Source organism: Haplochromis burtoni, unplaced genomic scaffold (assembly GCF_018398535.1).
Source record: "Haplochromis burtoni strain Fernald_Lab_line unplaced genomic scaffold, NCSU_Asbu1 Contig_489, whole genome shotgun sequence".
Classification (NCBI taxonomy): domain Eukaryota; kingdom Metazoa; phylum Chordata; class Actinopteri; order Cichliformes; family Cichlidae; genus Haplochromis; species Haplochromis burtoni.
Window position 1 is genome coordinate 224,860 of NW_024582850.1, and position 24,004 is coordinate 248,863.

At 41.2% G+C, this 24,004-nt stretch overlaps 2 protein-coding genes across 3 annotated transcripts in view; both read left to right on the forward strand.

Annotated features, from left to right (window-relative positions):
* The first annotated feature begins 452 nt into the window (after positions 1-452).
* hmg20a (high mobility group 20A) lies at positions 453-11,914 on the forward strand. Its single transcript, XM_005946810.3, has 8 exons — positions 453-573; positions 2,526-2,615; positions 2,778-2,987; positions 4,069-4,201; positions 6,261-6,298; positions 7,330-7,405; positions 7,683-7,898; positions 11,778-11,914. Exons 2-8 carry the CDS (start codon positions 2,550-2,552, stop codon positions 11,912-11,914), a joined length of 876 nt encoding a protein of 291 aa, XP_005946872.1. The 5' UTR covers positions 453-573; positions 2,526-2,549.
* A 180-nt stretch (positions 11,915-12,094) lies between these two features.
* peak1 (pseudopodium-enriched atypical kinase 1) overlaps positions 12,095-24,004 on the forward strand; it is a 111,474-nt gene continuing 99,564 nt past the window's right edge. For both annotated transcript variants that reach the window (XM_005946807.3, XM_042213854.1), the window contains exon 1: positions 12,095-18,444. The gene's annotated coding sequence lies outside the window, so the exon portion shown is untranslated. The remainder of the gene's footprint in view (positions 18,445-24,004) is intronic.

Genomic DNA, 24,004 nt, shown 5'->3' on the forward strand with positions numbered 1-24,004 from the left:
TTAAGGCTTGAAATTTCTCAAGAAATTTGACTTTGAAAAACGTATCAATTTAAGACATGTAATGCTTATGCTCAACAGTAGGGGGAGGTAGCGTTCTCATGAGGGTGGTCTGTTGGGTACACGAAGAAAAATGAGACCAAGAATTAGAAAGTATAGAGCAGTTCTCTGTATAGAATGAAAGAAAATCACCTTTTGTCGGTTTTAAAGACATCACGTAGAAAATATTTTCTAATTTTCGTTTCTTATGCTGTTTTTTTCTCGTGCTTGTTTTGCATAGGTGGAATCAGAGACCACCCAGTTACAGTCAAATGTATAAATTTATTGTTTATTACATATATATTCAGAAAAGTCGAATTGCGCTATAAATACATTGCTTTTCTCATAACTGCCAAAAAAGCATTGATAATATGAAACATCAAATCATACGCGTAGGGAAAACCGTCTGTAGTAGGACTAAGTACATCAGGAGCTGCTTTCTGTCTATCCGGTGCGATTCTATCTGAGTGGACATTTTTATTGTTTTGATTAGGAAAATATTCTGGGCAGCTCCAGCTAGAGGGTGCGTTATCTAAGGTTAGTTTCCACACAGTGGCTTCCGTTATATCCATATAAAATATTTAGATTCCTGATGTATCAAATCACATGTCAAGGTTAAATGAAAACAAAGGCTTTCGATGTCCCATCTTCATGCTAATTGATTGCTAACGCTAGCTAGGAGCACACTTCGCAATCAGCTAAGAAGTTTAATGTATTAGTGTTAGCTTGTTACTTTTGATAATTATCATTTGAATATGTCTCCCTTTTTTTTAGTCGATTGATTGCCATTCAGCTGACACACAGCCCAAGAGTGCAGTTTGCCTGTCGCAGCTGTTAGCTTTGCCTAGTAAGTGTATGTTAGCATCATGTAGCAGCCAGTATAGTTCGCTGTTCCTGCTGGCCAAATGGATTATTGTTTATTCATTTAATTTTAGCGATACATCAGTATAATAGCCCACATAAACATCTAGCTACAGTAAGTTAAATGTAAGTCTAATCACTATCTGGCCTAGCGTGTTACTGTTTAAACATACTGCTTCAGGGGATAGGCCGCTAATGGCTAAACGCTAATGGTTGATTATCACACAGAGAAGATCCCACATACACATATATAAACGTCGTTACGACTGACAGAGAGCTCCTAAACCTAACAGCTTCCTGTGGTGTGTAATAATTTATAGCTGCTGCTGTGTAAAATATAGGAACATCGGTTGGCCTAGGTACCTCCTTGTATCAAGGTAAAGCTGTATACTATAATAAAGGACAAAGCGCACTCTGGTATATGCCTTGTGGTGATCACATGCTGCTTGAATATGCCACCGTGTAAAAGGTGAAACTATTAAACATCATATTTTATCTCACAGATTGTGATAGTGGACCATTTTATCTGGAGAAAAGAGCTTTGATTCATGCATCATGTGCTAAGGTCCAGCAGAGGGCACTGTGGCATAGCCTTTTTCTGCTACACAGAGCATCGTTTAGTCTTTTCTGTGCTCTTTTTTTCTTCTTTGTGAGATTTTTTTTTTAGTCAAACCCGGCGTCTTACAACCTAACCCAGAACTCCTAAAGTAAAATCAAATAAGCTTCCTTGGATGACAGACAGGGGATAAGTTTGCAGAATGACTGGATTTTATTATCACTTTTTCAGGGTCTTAAAAAAAGTCTAAGAAAGAAAACCCTGGCTTACCCTTCTCTTCTGGGGGGGGGGGGGCTTTCCATAAGAGCTTTTTGAGGTAGACTGACTAATTCCTCTGTGACTTTTCCCACAGTATTTAATGGCAGAGGGCAGAAACCACATCCAGGCTAAAGAGGTGTATTTCCCATTTCAAAGGAGAGGTCAAAGGTTAAAATGCACAGTGTTGCTCCTATATTTAGAGCTCAACCTGGGCTGCAGCTGCCTGAATCAGCACAGGTTTTAATTCCGTGCTATCGCCATTCATTTGGTGTTTTTTTGCACCGATGCTTTGTAGTGTTTTCAAGTGGGTTAGAGGCTCCCAAAATATGGCGATTCCAAGTTAATCTCATTTTTTAAGCACTGATATTCAGTGAGTGAGTGCGGTTTTATTGAGAGAGTGTTTTAGCACGTTGAGTGGTGTTCTCTTATCTCCAAGTTTAAGGCAATACTGCCACACTGCTGCTGTTAAAAATAGGCTGCGTTAGTGCTTGAGAAGTGAATGTGTTGTGTTTTTCTTTTTTCATTTACTTGCTCAATTGTGATTGATAGCAGCAAGACATTTCTATTAGAGGAAATGTGGCTGGCCAAGAGACTGTTTTGCAGCCAAACCTGGGTGGAGTTTGGACAAGAAGCCGATCAGTCTCAAAATGCTTAACCCACCTTTGGGCAGCAATCTATGGCCTAGTTTTTCACCTGATCTTTAGGTTAACTAAACATTGGCCTTTTGAGATCGTATATTCATTTTTTAAAATAGTTTATTGGCTGTGTCTGCTGTGAAATGTTTTTTGTTCTAGCATCTAGTGTTTTCCTCCAGATCTAATCTTCCATTGTAAGAGTCATGGATGAGCAGACAGGCTCACCTGGAGCCAATGCTGACAACAACAGCCAGAGAAACGGAGATGAGGTAAGAGGTGAACACACAGATATCGAATGACACGTTTAAAAAAATACATATATAAATTAATAAAAAATTCCAGTTCACACTAAAAGAAAGTCTTGCCAGTACACATCAGGGTAGAACCCCTACGTGAACCTTTAAAACATGTTTGTTTTTGTTTTCTGGCAGAAACCCCGACGTGGCAGCTGGACCAAGGGGAGGAAGAGGAAGAAGCCAATGAAGGACAGCAACGCTCCCAAGGCCCCCCTGACGGGCTACGTTCGCTTCATGAACGACAGACGGGAGCAGCTACGGGCAGAGCGTCCAGACGTGCCCTTTCCAGAGATTACAAGGATGCTGGGCAACGAGTGGAGCAAGCTGCCCCCCGAGGAGAAGCAGGTCAGCAGAGAAGTTTGAGACAGGATTACACAGTGAGCCCACAGTGGTGGAGAGACATGTGTCAAAACATTTCTGTTTGCATTTCTTTCCCAGTTGTATGCGAGTCTGTTTTAAGATTACCTGCAAAAGGATTTAAAAACAAATCTCTATGTTTTCACTCATGTCCAACTATGGAGTGCAGCTTTTGAGAAAGCAGTGGAAGAACATGAAGAGAACAAAAGCAAGCAATATTCATCTGGAACATGCCAACACAGAGTAATTTTTCACTTTGCACAAAAACGACTTAGGGAAAAAGTTCCCTTAGAATCCATAGCAACCGTGTGTTTGCAGCTGACAAAAAAACTCTGACGGCCTCTAACAGATTGTATTGTCGAAGCTTGATGCCCTCAGATGCAATACAAGAACAGCAGAAACGAGCATCGTCTTATGATTGAAGCATTTGGAGTTTTGTTCTAACAGATAAATTTTTTTATTCCAGTCCCAAACTATAGATGGACCACTGAGCTTAAGATGCACATTTAAAGATCCGGCAGAACCGTAATCATTTTGGAGTCCCTTTAGCTCTCATGAACAGCTCACAAATGCTAGCAAAAGAGAAGAAAAATCCTCATTCTTAATCAAGTATTTATACTATTCAGTGTGGGAGTTTTTCTTCTTGCTATTTTTACAGAGAATATTTGAAATGTCTGGACATGTTTTGTTTTCCAAAGTTGGGAAAGAGCATGTGCAACTTTGCTGCCGATGTGTTTCACACAGAGTCGAAAGCTCAGACTGATTAGGCGGTACGCTAGGACGAGACCTCTGAATGGAGATGGTTTAATAAGCTTTTCTACTAATTATATTACAAGATGCTTTTTCTCCCTTCTGTGAATTGAGCGATTGTAGGTTATTAATATTGGAAAATTGCAGTTTTTTTTTTTAGTTTGTTGAAAAGAATTCATACTGATTAGGAATAATTACTCCCACTCATCTCACAATCTAACCCACAATCATCCTCCATCATATTTTGCACAAATCTTATTTCCAGCCTTTGCATCTAAGTCTCCCCAGCTTTTCTCACCTTTGTTTCTCGTCTCTGCAGCGATACTTGGACGAGGCAGAGCGCGATAAGGAGCGCTACATGCGAGAGCTGGAGAAGTACCAGAAGACGGAGGCCTACAAACATTTCACCAGGAAGGTCCAGGAGAAGCAGAAGGGCAAGAGGCACAGGGGAGGTGAGATCTGGTCAGAAAACAGCAGGGTGGCTGGTTGGCATCGAATGCTGAAAATCAAAAGTTTGGCTCGTGGCCCACCATCCATTAGGGTCTGCTGTTTGAAAGCTTTTGGCAAGTGAGTTACTTCCTTTGTCTGATGATATTTGGATAATCCAGCCTTTCTTTGCTGCGCAAATCCCTTCCAGACAGGATGACTCACATAAACGTGTATCTAATGAAAATCATACCGTACAGTGAGCAGTCAGTGTGTTCTTGTGGTTCTTGTTTGTCTTTTCAAATCATTATCACACAAAATGGAAGTTTGAAAATGTTGAGTTTTGAAGGAGTCCTCGAACAGAGAACCAAATGATCATTTAGAGCTTTTCTTTGTAAAATCATATCTCATTAGAGTCGATATATATTTTTTGACCAATATAGGATTTATAAGACTGATATCAATACTGATTTTTGGCTGATATTTTTTCTTTTTTCCACACACATACAGAGGAAAATAAAAAGATTTCAGTAACACTCCCTAGCCAAAATACGCAACATTAACACTCGTAACATGCTCCAAGTGTGTTTTTCCCATCTCCTTTTTAAAATTTTAAATGTATTATATTTATTGGACGTTAAAAATACAAATGCAGATATACCAGTAAATGGCTAATATCAGTCGGACACTAATTCTCATTAATACTTTTGTGATTTTCTGCTTAAATGAATAAAAATATTAATAAGGCATACACATTAAGTCGATTGTGACAAAACAAAACTATCAAATCTTTTCTGATTAACAGAGACCCCTAACATATTTCTGCTTACAGTTTAGTAATTGAACATATTTCAGTATTTAGTAAAACATAAATCACAACAAATTCTTTGTTTTTTCCTCATTCAGTGGAAAAATCGAAAACGATACTTTGCAACTTCTTAGTTGAGCTTAGGGCTGCACGATTAATCGTTAGAAAATCGCGATCTCGATTCATACTTATGTGCGATCTCATTTCCAAATGACAACGATTTAAAAAAAAAAAAAGACGACGACGATTGTACCGCATTTTGATCCGGGACGTAATCTGCATGAAAACAAGCGCTCACTCTTCCTGCTCAACAAATGACAAGGGCGGAGCCTTATACCACGTGATACAGAAGCTGTGCCGTGTGATGCTAAAATTAGCAGGGAAAAAACAACGGAGAGCACGTCAGGGATGACGAGAAAGTGACAGGAGAAAATCCGTCCCGGTCAACCACCCAAACATCAATAACGGGAACCTTATACAGCGCTTCCCTATACCCGTCGAACTCCCGCAGGCACAAAGAAATTACGGAGGCTATCACTTATCACCTGACCAAAGATATGGCTCCCATCAACACTGTGCAAAACGAGGGATTTAGGAAAATGATCAACACCCTAGACAAACGCTACACAGTGCCGTCCCGCAACTATTTTTCTATTGTTGCACTACCTGCTCTATACACGCAGCGTCGAGCAACGGTGGAGACGGAATTTCAAGCAGTACAACATTTTGCGGCAACAACAAAACGTGAGACATTTGTTGTTTTTATGTTTATTTATTGTTTTTATGTTCAGTCTCAACTGTTACGAAGTTGATGTGCAGTTAATAAGTGCAATAAATATTTATACTGGAAAAGAAAATCGTGAGAGAATCGTGATCTCAATTCTAAGCCAAAAAATCGTGATTCTCATTTTATGCAAAATCGTGCAGCCCTAGTTGAGCTCATGAGTAACAGTTCAAGGTAAGGCCAAGAGGCCGTTGCTTTGCTTGCTCGACATAAGGTCGGCATTACCTCTCCTTCAGCTCTCTCCTTTTAAATCCCAGAAATGTTAACGACACAAACAGCTGTGCTCTTGAAAAAAAAATACGAGAACGTGATCTGAACTTGATGCCCTGCTTTGTTCCCGATGATTCACAATACAAAGTGCACTGAGGGGAGTTATTCTGTCCTTACTTGAACTACTTTTGTTCACTCTGTCAGTTTGTGTTGTGGTAAAGACACACCTCTCCAGATAAATGAATCATCGGCTGTCCTCTTTGCTTCTTTCCTTCCACTCCAGATGTCGGACACCAGGTAGCCAACGAGGCCCTTCACGAGGTCAGTGACTCTCTGCTCGTTCACACGTACTCTGACTCTATCTTTTAAAACACTTCAAACACAAAGTTAATAATGAGATAAGATCACTCATTATGTTGAGGGGGATATCATTGTCGAGTAAAGAGGAAGACATGAGCACTTTATGTACTTAGTCAGCATTTTAGCGGTTGTAAAGCAAACAGAAGAAATGTTGGGGTCATGGTGTATTTACAGAAAAATGAAGCAAATGTGGCATTTTGTGAATCACATCTATATTGGTGCTAATGTAATTTTTCCATCATGGTCTCTTTATTAGTATTTATGAGGAAGCTGTAATAGCATGAAATGAAAGAGAATTAGTCATTAGTTGAAAGTTTTCTTAATATGTGTGTGTTTTCTGGCTTTTGTCACCCAGCAAACTTCTTGGGTTGTTTGCCCTCATCTTGCTCTGTGTGTTAAGTGCCTATTGTTGCGTGACTAAAGCGGGCTTAATCCTCTTTGGTGCTGTGTTTTTTTTGATCCAAACTCTTGCCTTGTACTAACTGTGTAATTCGTTTTTATTAAGTTCTGCGTGTGTTTAAGAGGTTTCCTTTGTAAGTCTTTCAGCACACTCTGAAGGGTTATAGCCAAGGTGACTTGACTTGGAATCACAGATTCCTGAGGGAATACCAGTGTTTTGAATTTAATGAGGATTCAGCATTAATGTCATTATGTTAAGATGTGAGGAAAGATGATGCATTCTTTTAGAGGAGGGGATTAAAGCTGTGCTGCGTCTTGCGCTTCTGTTTCAAAATGTATTTTATTGCAAATTTATTGCAAACCATTTCAGAGCCTTTGATATTGTAGAAGCACCACTGATGAGATTACGTCTACCTCCTCATTTTTTATACTGTATCACTGTATTTCCCCGGTGGCTAGGTATAAAATCAATTACCCACCCACACACAGCCCAGCTAGATAAATGACCACCTCTTTGCTGTCAGTCTGCGTGGCCAAGTGTTTTCACCGTTGAGCTTATCTCCTTCTGTCTCGCTGTCTCCGGTTATAAACAGAAGGATGCAGAAGGAAAGGACAGAACTGTGTTTGACATACCGATCTTCACAGAGGAGTTTCTAAACCACAGCAAAGGTAAAAGAGCTCCATCCCAACCTGCTGTCTTCTTAAAAATGATTATTTGTTTTTAAACTTTGTGTCCATTTGTCTAGTTTCTAAACACATTCTTCTGCTACTTTAAGGACCACCACACTTTATGGCCACTGTCCTAAAATAGCTCCGCTTGCAACTCACTGATGTCCTAAACTCTCAGAGCAAATGAAAAATTGATGTGTAGATGTGTCATCTGCCCCAGAGCTCCCCCTGTGATCTACCACTGTTCTCTTTCTTCTGCATACGTTTGCCTGAACAGCACGTGAAGCTGAGCTGCGGCAGCTGCGTAAGACAAACATGGAGTATGAGGAGCGTAACGCAGCCCTGCAGAAGCACGTGGAGAGCATGCGCGGCGCTGTAGAGAGGCTGGAAGGGGACGTCATGCAGGAGAGGGGACGCAACGGGCTCCTTCACCAACACCTGGAGACCCTGCGCCAGGCTCTCAGCTCTAGCTTCTCCACTATACCCCTGCCAGGTGAGAGCACCCAGCACTATTCTGTGGATCCGGCATTCACAAAGGTGTCAAACAAAGATCGCGTTAATAAAGCTCTTTTTCCATTAGTACCTACTTGGGCCGAGTCGCCACGGATTGACTTGGATCGGCTGGTTTTCCCTCACAACCCAGTAGTACCTTGTTTGCATGCTTGTTGTCATAGCAGCGTAATTAAAATGTGACACGGACGCTACAACAAAGGTGGATGTAGTGGAGATATCAAAGATAGGCACGGCTGTGGCACTGATTCAGTCTTTGAGCACTACGGTCACCCCGGTGTGTCGGCCAGAACACCACTTAAGGCCAAATTGTCCCAGAGTACGAAAGAAGGAGGGAGCTTGAGGTTCCGTTTGAGGCACTTTATTGTCACCACTTAATTTCTGGGGCTGTAAACACAGCGGGTGTACATAAGTGTGTGTCTGGGTGTGTGTGTGTGTGTGTGTGTGTGTTGGTGTGTGTGTGTGTGTATGTGTCGTGTGTGTGTGTGTGTGTCTGTGTGTGTGTGTGTACTTGTGTGTCTGTGTGTGTGTGTGTGGTTTCCTACAAAGGAAATAAACAAGGGAAATAACAATCAATAAAGAGAATAGACAAGTCAAATACTCAAATATAAACATAATACAACATAGTTAACATAATCAAATATAAAGATCAGAAAAATATAATACACTTCAAACTGCTCACACTATGCAACTAAATAGCATTAGTGCGAGGTTAAGCAACCGTCAGTACACAGGAACTACTTCCGGTAGTTATACAAAATAAAAGCGTCCCCCATTATAATCCGCTATAATGCTCTTATTGTGAAGGGCAAGCGGGACGCCATACTTCCGGTCGAACTACGTTCGCTATTTTATTAATCCACATCAATCAAATCACTTTTTATTGTCACATCACATGTGCAGGTACATTGGTACAGCACATGCGAGTGAAATTCTTGTGTGCGAGCTTCACAAGCAACAGAGTTGTGCAAAATACAATAACATAAACAGGCAAAATATACGAATGGCTAAATCTGAAACTAATAAATATATGTACAATATATAATAGTATATGCAAAAAAAAAAAATTTCTGGATGTGTATACTAAATGTTTTTCTACGTGTGTGTGTGTGTGTGTGTGTGTGTGTGTGTGTGTACACATATTTTACAAATTAAATAGAGTCAATAAATAAAATATATAAAAATATACAGAGTTGAGACATGTGCAAAACAGTGGCATTACTGTACAGTATGGAGTGCATAATGTTGAAGTTCCAGTAGTGGAGGTGAGGTGTCTATGACGTGTTCAGCAGTCTGATGGCCTGATGGAAGAAGCTGTCTCTCAGTCTGCTGGTACGGGACCGGATGCTGCAGAACCTCCTTCCTGATGGAAGTAGTCTGAACAGTTTATGGCTGGGGTGACTGGAGTCCTTGATGATCCTCCCCGCTTTCCTCAGGCACCGCTTCCTGTAGATGTCTTGGAGGGAGGGAAGCTCACCTCCAATTATCCGTTCAGAGCACCGCACTACTCGCTGGAGAGCTTTGCAGTTGTAGGCGGTGCTGTTGCCATACCAGGTGGTGATGCATCCAGTGAGGATGCTCTCAATGGCACAGTGATAGAAGGTCCTGAGGATGCGGGGGCTCATGCCGAATCTTTTCAGTCTCCTGAGAAAGAAGAGGCGCTGCTGCGCCTTCTTCACTGTTTTGTTTGTGTGTACTGACCACGTAAGATCCTCAGCCAGATGTACACCAAGGAACCGGAAGCTGCTCACTCTCTCCACAGCAGCGCCGTTGATGGTGATGGGGGTGTGTACTTCTCTGCACCTCCGGAAGTCCACTATCAACTCCTTTGTCTTTGCGACGTTGAGGGTGAGATGGTTGTCTTGACACCAGTGGGTCAGGGCGCTGACCTCCTCCCTGTAAGCCGTCTCATCACCGTTGGTGATAAGACCCACCACTGTAGTGTCGTCCGCAAACTTCACAATGATGTTGGAGTTGTTAGTGGCTGTGCAGTCGTAGGTGTAGAGTGAGTACAGGAGAGGGCTCAGTACACACCCCTGTGGAGCACCAGTGTTCAGTGTGATGGGGGATGAGGTGATGCTGCCCAGTCTGACCACTTGGCGTCTGTCAGACAGGAAGCTAAGGATCCAGCTGCAGAGGGAGCTGCTCAGTCCTAGATCCTGCAGTTTCCTGTCCAGCTTCGAGGGAACGATGGTATTGAATGCTGAGCTGTAATCTACAAACAGCATTCTCACATACGTGTCTCTCTTCTCCAGGTGTGACAGGGCAGTGTGACATACCTAATTGTTCGCTACAAACTCCGCTACTTCAAAGTAAACAATCACAAGCATCACATACAACATACAGAGAAGGTCTGATAACACAGGACTGACATTATGGACATACGAGCGACCGTACATGCGTCAACAAAGCTAAACCGGGGTAAGCTAACAACATAAGTTAGCATATGAAATGAGGGTGAACTCACGCGTTGCATGCGTGGCCTACCGCTCCAACTATGGACTACATTAGCTCCTAAATGGTAACATACTACAGTACTGACACAAACAAAGGCAAAATATAACACAGGTCACTACTTACTTGTCATTTACGCACACCTAACATGCCCCAGGAATCAGTGCACCCCCTCCGGACCAACACTGCCCATCTGCCATTAAACTGCCCACCTTACTAACCGGATGATGTCACTAGAAGGTGGGCTGGCCCAAACAGACAGAAGACTGAATATTAAATGAACTTATAAACACCAGTAAAACTATTCTATGAACTTTAGGGCCTTTTATACAGGGACGTCGAACCAAATATATACCTAGTATTTAGTACCTGTTTGCATTGTTTGGAACCCCGGCCGAGCAGGTGATAAAAAAAGTAGCTGGTACCTAATGGAAAACCCTGCAAAAAAACAAGATAGAAATCCACTGCTTTTATTTCTTAAATTGTGCAATTGCACTTTTGGGCTCAGTGTGATGCCGATGAATGCACATCATAAACTGGTATCGACTTAAGATCCACTAACAGTATTTCATCCCTCGACACACACAAACCAGTGTAGTAAGATATTAGTTCTACAGTCACGGTTGAAGATGGTGAGCCATACATACACATAGACAAAGTATTTATTTATTCCTTGAGCTCCAGAATCTTCTATTAATCCACACATTTAAACACGGCTAACTCAATTTTTTTTTTTGTAGACCATATTGTAATGAGCCTGGGAATCAGGGAATTCTTTATTTTAATGTAATTTATTGTTGAAATGGAATTTGCTCCCACTGTCTTTACTCTTGTTTCATCTACATTTAATGTCTATGCTGAGTTCACAGCTGTGATGTTTTCCTGGTTTTCTCCCACACCTGTTTGAATGTCTTTCTCACAGCAGAGACACTGAGTCTGCAAACAGCAGAAATAGTCAGAACACTCCTGGAATTATTTCCTAAGAGCTTTGCACTGAAAGTTGATTGCAAAACGCTCTCAAGTCTAGTGTCTGAGAAGCTCAACAAAGACTGTAAGGTTTCTTGAACGAGAACTTGCTCAATTCATGTTTGTAGATTTTACTATTGTTTGTTGCACCTCTGCTAGTCGCAGTAGTTGGGACAGAGCCAAATTTATGGTTTAGTATGAGGGTCGCTTTGGGGAATTGTAGGTTAGCATGTGTCTGGAAATGCAGGAATCCGTTCAGAAGCATTTTTGACATTGATAAAGTCAACAGTGTCCAGCATGACCGTGTTGTATGAGTCGTCCTACTACGATGTGATTAATCTTGCTTGTGTTATCTATTCTTGCTTGAGAGACATATTTGGTCATGTCTGTGCTTTTCTGTGAACATATTTGACCTGAAAAACACACTCTTGTGGGCCTACAGGCAGTGGCGAGACACCCACTCTTGAAACCATTGATTCCTACATGAAGAAGCTCCATAGCATCATAGTCAGTAACCCTCAAGAACACGAGAATCTCATCAACACTGTGAGAGAGGTGGTCAACCGCTTGGACAGGTAAGAGATACCTCCATCCTCCACTCCAATTTAGATTTTTTCTACATACTTGATGTAATTTTCACTTTACTCTCCTAGTTCATGTACAGGCCACTCTTATGCTTCTGCTTCACCACAGTTGAATGTTTTTCCTGTTTCATCTGTGAAGAATTTTAATCATGTGTTTTACTGCTGTTTGACTCAGATAATTGGATTCAAGTTCAGCTGATGCAATGGACTGACTCACAGGACATTAAACAGACGCTCCTTCCTGGTTTATGCCCTTCCTCTTTACGTCCAATCTTCTTGTTGATCTCTCATTTCAGCCGAGTTTAAAACAACTTTTGTTACTCTGCTAAAGTGATACAAGCGAGGGTAATGTAGCGTCACATATTTATTTATAATTTTTTACTTCTGTTTTTTTTGTAAACCTGTTCACACACTATTAACATAGCCATAGTTTGTTTTATAAAGTAATCAGAGAATATTTACAACACTTTTCTGTTGTTATTGCTCCTGTTCGGTCTTCACTGTCTGTTTATAGCAACCTCCAGAACAATATCTAAGTCATTATCAGATGTGTTGTCAGTGGATTTGTATTTACATGCCCAGGACATACTGTTGAAGAGACTGTCTTTCTTTCATGCTCTGTTGAGGTGAAAAATGTGCCATTCTTGTTTTCTTTTTTTCTGTGTGAAAAGTGTTTGTGTTTTCAATAAATGCATTTACATCACGTAAGCCTTCAGTTTGTTTGGAGAGGTTCGTGATATGATGGGGAATACCATATGTTTGCTCTGAAATCAGAGCTAAATACACAAGACACCATTGCCCTAGATTTCCAACTTCAAGCTTTTTAAGTATCTTTTAGCATTAGTGTAGTTTATTCTGTGGATTTAGAAAATATTCAGACCACTTACTTTTTGTACACATTGTTTAGAAATGGGGCAATCTGTATTTAGTAAACCAACATGAAGCGTGAAAATGCATGTTTAGAAATATTTAAGATAAGAAAGAACTTTGTTAATCCTAATGCAAACACAAGTGTCACTGAAATCTTTCTCCTGTTTTCCAATAATATCATGAAAGTATTATCATTATAATAATATTAAGAGGCTATAGCTGCTTAAATTTTAATGCAAGTCTCTAAAAGCTCTGCATACATTATTTTGTTTACAATATTAGGTCTTGCAGATCAGAATGAATGTAGAAAGTCTATAAACTGAATTTCTGTCTTCAGGTGTCCCACAGTCGTTTTGTGGTGTTTAAACACTATCCTTTACCCACTGTGGCATTGTCTTGGTATATCGAGTCATTGTTGTCTTCCCTTTGCCCTCTAGGTTCAAGAGCAGTTCATCTTCTTTCAAGGGCGTTTGCATTTTTGGCTGCATTCATTCTTCAGAAAGTTACAACAGGGAAATGCCACAATAGTGTGATGCTGCCACCACCATGCTTTACTGCTGGGGACTTCATTATCCAGATAAAGAGCACTGCCTGGATGTAGCTAGACTCTGCTTGGAGTTCAGTTCGGTAGAGTTTTTGTCTCAGACCTGATAATTACTGAGGCCAGAGTGCTTCTGGGAATACTCTGTGCCTTATTTAATTATATCCAACCCATTAATTCGCTACAGTTGCACACTAATCAAGTTGTAGACACATCTGTGGGATAATTAGGTAAGCAGGATGCCTCTGATCACACTTGGAGTGCTCCAGTGAATATGTCTCTCAGTTTTTGATTTTAGATTTTAAAATAACAAATGCAGTATTTAGAAAAAGAACTTATTTTTGTCCTTAAATTATGATTAGTGGGCAAGTGGAAAACAGACAACAAGTCAGAGTTCTGAATAATTTTTTTGTTTACCTGCTGCATAACGCCGACTCTGTCAGATGTGAAGACACTCATTCTTTAGACAACTGTAGATGGTAAAGCAGCTGGTTTTATTACTCTGGATCTTTGACTTTGGCATTGTCTAAAAGCCTAGATTTTAGTAGGTGTACTTTACACATAAAACCAAGAAGCTAATCTGCTATAATCTACTTGGCTGGCACCTAAGCCTATTTACTTGCAGCTGATATGTGAAGTCAAAAAGATTTGGATTGTTGAAGCGAACTGAGCAGATCTGTTGTAATTTGCAGAGAGAGAGATACAATTACATTGCAATCTGCAGCACATTCACGGGCAATGGCTCACATCTGTATCGTGTTTGTGAATTTACCCTCTCATAATCATATTAAGCCGCAGGAGAAGGCTGTGCCATAAATCCTTTTTAGTAAAACACTTCTATATTGCGATTTTTTTATAGAAATTGAACGCAAGTGTTTCTGTTCTCTGATGATAGGCTGGCCTGGATAAGAAGTCTAAAGTTGCTAAGTTAGTGCTATATTAGCTTTTGACTTTACATTGTGAGCCCTTCCTGTTTCCTTTCACTGATGCCCGTTTCCTTTTGTGCCAATTGACACTTCCTCTTCATAATGTGTCATAGCAGCACAGCCAACATTTTTCCGAACAGATGTCCTGTTCCCAGAGACAATATGTCATTTCATACAGTGAACTAGTGAGCTGCTGACCACTGCATTGCAAAAGTCCAGCTCCCGGCTCCTGTACACTATACAGCACTGGTGAAGAGACCTCTGGAAACAGGTCATTGTGAAAGTCTGACATTTTACAGCCCAGAAGCCGATCAAACGCCAGCTTTTGGGGGTAATATTTACTGTTAAAGACCTTATGTTGTTTATGCACATAAGCAATCTGTACATTAACCTGACTATGACTAATGTGATGTTAGAATAAGCGTGTTCACAGTGACCGTGTTAAGGTACTGATGCTTAGCAGATTCTGTTTCCAGATAACATTTGCAAACTGGAATATAACCTGATCCCAGCTGATTGCAGGTTTCTACAAGTGCTAGAGGAGAATTCAGGATCGCGCAAGATAAAACAATGTTTACAAAATTTGAATCCTGAGATTTCCCAGTTGTCAAGTGAAAAGCTTGAGCTGCTGGTGGTGATAGATAAATAGACTCATGGTACCCCAAAGTTACCGTCTACCTATCCATCCATTTAACAGCAGGGTCTTCCTTTATGAGTTCTCCAGTATAGCTTTGGTCTTCTCTTCAGTCCTCTCCTTGCTGAAAACCCCCCAAAGAGATAACTCGGGAAACATCCACATTCCCACCTCACTTGGCTTCAGCTTCAGCCCTGTTGACCCACGTGTACATTCACGCCTGTTAGCGTCAACAAACATGATCAACTGATTCGCAATGCCAAATACTACGGGTGAGAAACTTTATCTTACAGAGCACTGTTAACATTGAGATCTCATATGTTATTAGAGTTGCTTGACTTTTTAGCTTCGAGGATCACCTTTCACCTTTCATGTACATGGCATCAGTGTGTGCAGTAGGTCATAAGCTCATTTGTATAATGGGCTTAACTACAGCTTTTTTTCTCTCTTTGATATTAGGCCAAAGCTGTAAAAACAACAAGGAAAAGGAATACACTGCAGACGGTAGCGGCTCCTGTGATGCCTTGTTATCACGTTTTCCCTTGAGGTTCACATGTTGCCCTCTTACTTCCAAGCAGCCAGTCTGCCTTGTGTGATAACCTCTGTTTTAGGACATGACAGAATTGTTGGGACAGATAAGCAGCACTTCGGTCCCTCGTGACGTCTCTTTTTGCCCTCTTCTTGCCACGCCGTCATCACACCCAGTCTTTTGTCTTAACAGAGAAACACCCGGTGGAATACAAAACAATTAAATAAAAAAAAGTCTTCTTCCTCAGCGGGGCAGTGCCTGCATCGCTGGCCGGTATCCAGTCCGTAGAATGGTTGACATTAGGAGAGAGGAGCAGAGAGCCACTGATCCTGGACCAAAAGGAGGAGGGAGTGACTCACAGGAGAGAGGATGAGTCAGGCGTCATGTGCTGAACTGGCACTTGACGCTCTCAGTGTCCTGAATGGCTTCTGTTCCCATAATAACATGCACTATTATGGTCAGATTGAGCCTACCTTTTGTCAGTCAGTCAGGCTTGAGCTAAGCTGGTGTTGGCTTAATTACACGAGCTGGTATGCATTTATGGAAATGCTTGTATGCACTGCCTTACTTCTAATACTACTCATTATCTTTAAACGGGCTCAGATGATCAAACCGGTTCATTGGCATCACTTTTATGTTCGGCTGCTGATTTCCCAGATTGGAGATTAAGATCTTTTATTATGGTCAGCTGCAGAGCAGCTTTTTGCAGCTGTGGTCTCGGTCGTCTTGTGCCAAAAAAAGTTGAACCGACGCATTCTGTAAGGTCTGTTTCTGATCTGCTGATGCAGATTCTCATTATGTCTGGAAGTAGGAGGTTTACAGTAACAGGGGATGGATAACACCTCAAATTTCAAAGGAAAAGGTTTTTCTGGAGGGTTTACTTGAATAACACATTATAACGAGCAAACGTATGAGACAGAAATGTAGCAAGATAAATGGTGTCTGAGGTTCACAGCGATGATGGATGTTCTCCTGTGTGGTCTGTCAGCTTCTCTTAGTTTCATAATAGGGAAAAAAGTTGCATGTCATTTTTCTGCTGCTTTATTATCAGGGACAGTGCACTTACTTTCAATGAGTCAGTCCAAACTTCACCGCTTTTCTTTTGCCGGCCGACCCTGACTCACATCTCCCTGTCTCTGCCTCACTCTCTCATTGAACCCGGCTCCCACTCTGATGAAATGTTCTTTGCTTACAACATAAAAAGCTGTCCAAAAAATACAGAAGTGTCTCTTTTTTTCTTCTTCTTGCATTTAGACACTTTTGAACCGCATGTGACTGCGATACCAAAATATTTTTTGTAATTTTACAGGCTCATATTCTTCAAATTACTCAGACAAGCATGGCACTCATAGAGAAGGTCTGGGGCAACAAAGGATGAAACAATGCCGCTTCATTGTATTTATTTAATTGGAGAAGGACAAAGTGACTCTGCACGTGCAAAAAGAAGAAAATCAGAGTCATCCTTCCGCTTCCTTTTATCCATCATTCATTCATACTCACTCTCCTCCAGCCCTGGAAAGTCCTTGGCCTCGGTGCCCAGGACCTGGGCAGTAAGGAGGAGGAAACAATGCCTGGAATGTGATGAGGAAAAAAAAAACTTGAGTCATTTCCACATGTCAACTTCTGGCTCAGTTCCTCCTCCTCTTCCCAAGTATGTTGCCTTCAGGTTCTCCTCTTATTCCCAAATTCTCTGGTAGAATATGTGATCTGTACTATTAAACCAAGGTTGCTGTCACCCAGGATATTATTTATGTGTTATGTTAATTGACCGTTTTTCCTCCAAGGTGAAACCGAAGCCACAGATGTTACCCCCTGTCAAAACCCAGTATTTCCTTTCTGTTAGGCACAAACCAAAACCCTTAATCTGTAATCTATCACACCAAAGTTTGATACTCTAACCTAAACACACACACACACTTGGTTGCCAAGTGTACAAACTGTTAGAAAAAAATGACACATTTTTCCTTACATGTGGTTTCATATCTGTTTAGTTTTTAACACTCAGTTGGCTGTGGGGGCCTGAAGGCAGCAGGAGGAGGGGATTTCTTTTTTTCCATTGGTCACCATCCCTTAAGAGAAGCATGACGTCAACGAAAGACTCAATAACTGCACTCAACGCGTTTCAATAACTATTACACACAAACAGACATATGCACACATGTACATACACACACGCACGCACTCGGGGCGCCTTTGAATCCATCTGTTTGCCTCCTCCTTTCAAACTGTCGTTCCAAGACAGATGAGGTTTTGAATAATTAGTTTTTGATTATGAAGTATTGGAAATGAATTTGTGCTTTGAAGTGTAACGTCATAATTTACCGTCACCGATAATGACCGTGTTTGCCATTAACAGAAAGGACATGGCGCTGTACAAATGTCACAACAGTAGGACTACAAATAATGTATGAGAATAGACTCGCAGAGTGCATCGGTGTTTTTTTTATCGCTTTACTGAAAATAACTCTTTCAGTTCACATATAGTGAAGTCGCTCAGTATTCAGATAACCTTTATTTTAAATGCACGCACTCGATATAGAAATGGTAAAAGTAAAGTCAGATTTCCTGAAGACTACATATGTGTATTTGGGTTAAGCTAAACACAAACCGCAAGGGCAGATAAAACCTTTACCCAGTCGCTAACACACTACCCTGTGTGCATCTGTACTACCTTGTCACAGCGCACGGACCTGTTTATCTCTTAAGGCCACTTTACCCACTTCGGCGTCTCTCCTGCAAACTGCGCGTTCACGCGCTTCTCAGGCCAGCCCAGTATCCCGGGCGCTCGCTCCCGCGCCAGGCTGGTGGAAAAAACTGCTGCGGCTGTTGCTGGAGCCACGCAGAGAGGAGCGGTGTGGGAGAAATCACGGGCACTGGCAAGAGTTGAGCGGCACACACTCACACAGTCGCACAACACAGGCAGATTTTGTCGTTATTCCTGCCGAGGGCGACGCTGTCAGAAGCGGGGTTCATGGCTGCCAAGAAGTGATAGTATCGACGAGGAGCTCTTCGCCGTTCAAAAAAGGTATGGAAAAGTTAGCTATGGGTTCATTTTTCGCCCCCCTTCGCAAAATTGAAAGTGTCTCAGCCACAAGTCTCGCTAGTTTCTTGCGGCTGCCCAAGTTCCAGGTTGTCAGCGAAGGTATGTCGTGTCTTTGAGGAGGGAAAACCCCCCAAAAACTAGCGGTTCCGTGTTGTAATGTCAGATTTGTGCAGGATAGAGATGTGAGGAGAAGCCAGCGGAGAAGTTTGCTAGCCGTGCTCGGCTTCAGCGAACTGAGAGCTAATCAGTGACTGCGTGCTGACTTTGTAACATAGCTGCTGCTGCTGTCACAAGTTGAGTGAGTGAAGGCTGAAGTGGAGGGCTACAGATCAGTTTGTTTAAGAACAAACGCACAAACAAAAAGATGCCACTCGTGTGTGGTTTTGCGTACACCTGGTGTGGAATTGAGCCCATCCCCAAAACACAGCTTGGCCGTGTTTACAGAACAGGATAGGCAGAGCTTAACTTTAAACTGCTGACCAAACAGGGGTCCAGGGAACACCAGGGGTCTTTTAGTGGGGAGTGGGAGATGGGATCGTGTGTGTGCGTGAGAGAGAGAGCGAGGGAGAAAGAGAGAGAGAAGTCACCACCCTGAATGGGGATAACAAACACAGTGGAAAGAGGATGTTTCGCTATTCTCAGCACTGTTACTTTCCTCCCCGCCGAACACTCGTGCATTTATATGCAGATTATATGCAACAAAACTAAAAAAAGAAATCAACTTTCTGTCACATGCATGTAGTGCCCCTATAGATTGTACTGTTTTAATGCATAAACTGCATGTATTTAAAGATCACCTCCTGGTTGTTTGGAGTGAGTGGGTTGCTAGAGTCCTCCTTGCAACACTGATAAACAGGTGTCGGTTCACCAGTTTGTGTGTCATTCTTCCCACTCAGAGATTCAACTGATTGTTAACACTGGGCTTCATGATCACATGATCATCTTACCAAAAAAACAAAAACAAAAGAAAGAAAAGAGAATCCGATCCTCCTGTATCCCACTCAACTAGCCATTTAAATCAAACCCCACAGTGGGACCTGTGTTGCAAAATAGATGCTGTTGTCCTGCATTTCACTGGGACTGCTTTTCAAATCCATCTGTTTGTTGTGTCAGCTTGTTTTTTTCTGTTTTGTTTCTTTTATATGGCCTAATCACAAGGCTGAAATTATAATCTACAGCTTTAAATATAATACAGAATTCACCACTAGTGTTGTGAAAACCTTCCTTAAATTGCTACCTAAAAACTGAGCTCGAGCACCCTTTTTTTTAAAAAAAAGTGATACTTTTGCCTTCCATCTGTCGAGCCAGGCGTGTTATCTGTAGTCAACTGTCTGTCCCGTTGTTTTTGAAGATCGTCATGGATTCTGCGTTACTTTTAAAGAGGAGGAAAAACAAGAATTGCCAGATTTCTTAAAATACCCTTTACTTTGGTCTAATTAAGTATTAATTGGTCTGGTGTTTTTGTTTTGATTTTTTTATCGCTGATTGTAAAAGTAAAACTTTCTTCTGTTTCAGTGTTACGAGTCACTGCCAGCAAAAGTTGACAGAAGCGGACGCTGAGCTCTTGATAAACGAGCTCTGCTTTGTGCGTTCATGTGGGATTGAGGTTGTCGGTCCTTGTTTTTGCTTGCTCCTTTCTTTTGTTTTGATTACAATGTCAACAAAGGTGGGCATCTGGGATTGTTACCTCACCCGGTGGAGGCAGACGAGAGGGAGGCCAAGTTGCCGATCTCAGATTTCCCTTCTCATAAGTGCCCTGTGGATGCTTATCCCCCGTCCTGAAGTGTGCGAACACAAAAATTGCTGGATTGTTTGCAGCATCTCAGAGTTGCAAACATACCTGACATTCTTTGTGGTGAGCAACAAGAAGATAGTGTTTTCTCTGGTTGACAGAGCTGCAAGAGGTTTTATGATTCGCTCTTTGACTGATGGAGGTGCAGTCTGGCAGTAGGGCTATATGCTGAGGTGATTGGAGCAAGATATAATAGCATTTTCTTTCTTCTTTTTTTTTTTTTTTTTGCCTTTGACCTTGCTGTTTGCCCATCACAGATTGTCAGGTGTGGTGCTGATCTATGCTACCAAACTGTAAATGATATAAATGGGATCTAAATGACCTTTTACGTTACACTGGGCTCCTTTTTGTAAATGCCTTGGATGATGCGTTGGCTCGGAGACATGTCTCAGAATCTTTTTGTGTTGTGAACTGGAATGAAAGTTGTCTTTGTTAGCTGGTTAGTTCAGTGACCCAGAGTTTTGCCTGAACTGGGCGTCATTCCTATTTGTTTGTCAAATACTATTTGTTTGGTTTTTGTTTTTAAAAGTGGATCCTGGTACAGTTTTTTTTCTCAATAAATAAAACAGCCTGTGGATTTCCAAAAAAAAAGTTGTTGTATGAAAACTTAACAGTGCAAACTTTAGTCAGGTGTAACCAAGAATATGACTCAGAATGGCTGAAGAATCTTCATCAGTAGATTATGTAAATGGTAAATGGCCTGTATTTATATAGCGCTTTACTAGTCCCTAAGGACCCCAAAGCGCTTTACATATCCAGTCATCCACCCATTCACACACACATTCACACACTGTAATGTGCCTGATTGTTCATTTCATGGGGTCAGTAATATTATCCCTCTGGATAGGAAGTTTACAGTGTTGTTTTTTGAATGTTTTATGAAATTGAAAACATACAAACAGGATTTCGCTCTCCATAAATTACTGTAGTTTGAGCTAATGAGCTTTGTGTTTAAACATCATTACTCTGGTACAGAGCAGCGTGACAGCGCTGAACACATTAAAGTAAAATATGTTATGGATTAATCTGAGTCTCATGACGAGGTCGCTATCGCTGTCGAGGTCTGCAGGACCTGTACACCTCCAGGACACTGCGGCGTGCAGCTCGGATCTCAGCTGACCCTTCTCACCCTGGACACAGTCTGTTTGACCTGCTCCCCTCAGGCAGGAGGCTCCGGTCCATTCGCACCAGAACCTCTCGCCATAAGAACAGTTTCTTCCCCTCTGCTGTTGGACACATGAACAATAACCACATGACTGTCCCCGCCACTAACACATGACCCTACGCTGTGTCACTGCATCATTTCATGTTTGGCACTGATCACCACCTGCACTCATGTATATATCTTTCTACGTAGCACTCATAATTCTTATTCTCATGTATATATCTCATGTATATCTCATGCACATATCTTTCTTTCTACATAGCACTTTAATTCTTATTGTTTGCACTGAAGCACCGCAGCAATTTCCTAATGTTGTAAACCTCAACATCTGGCAATAAACCCCCATTCTTCTATATTGATGAAGCTTTATTGATGTCAGTGCCTGGTGCCTAATGTTGGATATTATTCGAAAAAAGTCAGTTTATTACACATTACTTGTTACTTACACAGGTGCTACATTACTCTGGTGTTACTTCATAGCACATCCTGAGATACACTGCTGCATATTTGCAATATTACATACCGTAATGAGGTTTTTCATATTTAAGTGAAAACACAAAGTCGAACAGCAAATCAATATGGGAGTGCCCATGTTGTGTCCAGTTGGAGCATATGGGTTTAGGATTGGAATTTTTAAACTCAATTAGCTGTGTGCACAAAATTTAGATGTCTGAGCAGTAAGAAAATAACTTGCTTACAGTCCCACAGCTTTCTTATTCTTCCTGCTGATCGCTCATTTCTTTCTGCCTCTGTCTACCTCGAGGTTCTGTACGATTTTGTTAGTGCATCCCACTCTGCTGCAGCTTTTAGGCATTTATCAGCCAGAATTGACACGGAGGCACATTTATGCATTATAAAGTCGTTTTCCTCCGGTGTGGGTGGGACTTAATTGAGCTCAAGTATTTTCTGGCAACTTGATCTTTTAGTGGTGCTGTTTGGAGGTTATTGAAGTGCGTTATGTGGGACTGCATGGTTAAGTCAGTGTTAGAGATTTGCAGTATGCATCATCCTTGCTTAACTGCAGAAAACCCGTCATGAATTGAAAGTTATTCTCACATCCTTAGTCTGTCATTTCATTAGAACCTGTGTTTGTTTTTGTTTCAGTTTACAAGAAATAATGCTGATAATTGGTGTTATTATAAAGGTGTTTGCTTTGCAGAAAATTCAGCAACCTAAAAAAAGGTCATTTCTCAGATGGTAGAAGGTATAAGTATGACTGGACCGAAACAAATCTGTCAAGGATGTGTCATGTGACACCATAACCTTTGATCCTTGACCCCTGAGCTTGCTCTGGGACAAAGGTTTAGCAAGGTAACAGGTGTGACCCAGGGGTTATGAGATGTACACACATACAGCTGCTCAAAGGCATTCCTGTTGTATAAAAGTAGCAGTGGTACCAGATTCAGATCTTATTACTGCAGCTTTTAACCTGGATTTTACGTCAAAGTGAGGTTTATATTTTATGTCTTTCACTCTCTATCAGGTTCATCTTTGCATTCCTGATATACGTTGAGATTGGGGGCAGTAGGCTTTTGACTTAAGTACTTTAAACTCCTTGTCGTTCATGTGAATATTTACTTTATTGCCATTTTGTACTTCAGTGCCACTACAGTTACTTTGGACTGATGATGAGCAGTTAGTGCAGTCCAGCGCAAATATAGCTACAACGGTGAAAGATTTACTCATGTATCAGTATTAATAATGATACAGTCTATCAGTGATTGGGACTATTTTCCTGCATTGATTATCTTTATACAGATTACCATAAGGATGTAAATATTTTTTTTCTCATAAGTAATTTTGCTTAGTATTTTCTTGTAGACAGGCACACCATGAAGGAGTAGTTGTTATACTATTTCTGAGCCTGCTTACAAGATCCACATGTGCTTTGCAGTGACTGTGCTCTGCGGTCACAAGGATGGCACATGGATGCCCCCACAGTGCCTCTGTGACCAAAGTTGAGCCTCACACAATGGATCTGGAAACCCCCACCACTGTCGTTAACATTTATTTCAATATTCCACACTCAGTTGTCCATGCATACACAAATAAAGGCTTGGCTGTACTTAACTTGTGATTTGAAGCACACAGAATTTATGGGAAAAACATCAGTATCAGAATGAGAATCAGTGACATTCTCAGGATTTCATACTGGTAACATTTTAGTATACAATGTGTGTAGTTCATCTAATTCCTGGAAAAAAACAAAACGCAAACTTGAAACAACTAATGTAATTCTTCTCTATGCTGCTAACTTAGAAGTCCAACACACATTACAGGCAGCTGTGGTGAAGTTAGCCTGGCAACAGTCGAGTAATGGAGCCATGAAGCAGTCATGCTTCCTGTGACCGGGCATGTGTAGTGTTTGTTGTGGACACAATCAAGAAAACTAGTTGAAAGTACATGTTGCTACCAGGATTGCATGGACTGAAGTTTAGCTGTCAAGACTTCTACCAGTTGACAGAAACAATGTAGTTTTATATCTTTGTTTTTTTGGTCAAAATGTATTATTTCAGTATAAGTAGCAAACTTGTTTAAAATTCACACGTACCTCTTTTTTTATTTTTTTATTTATTAAATGCCAC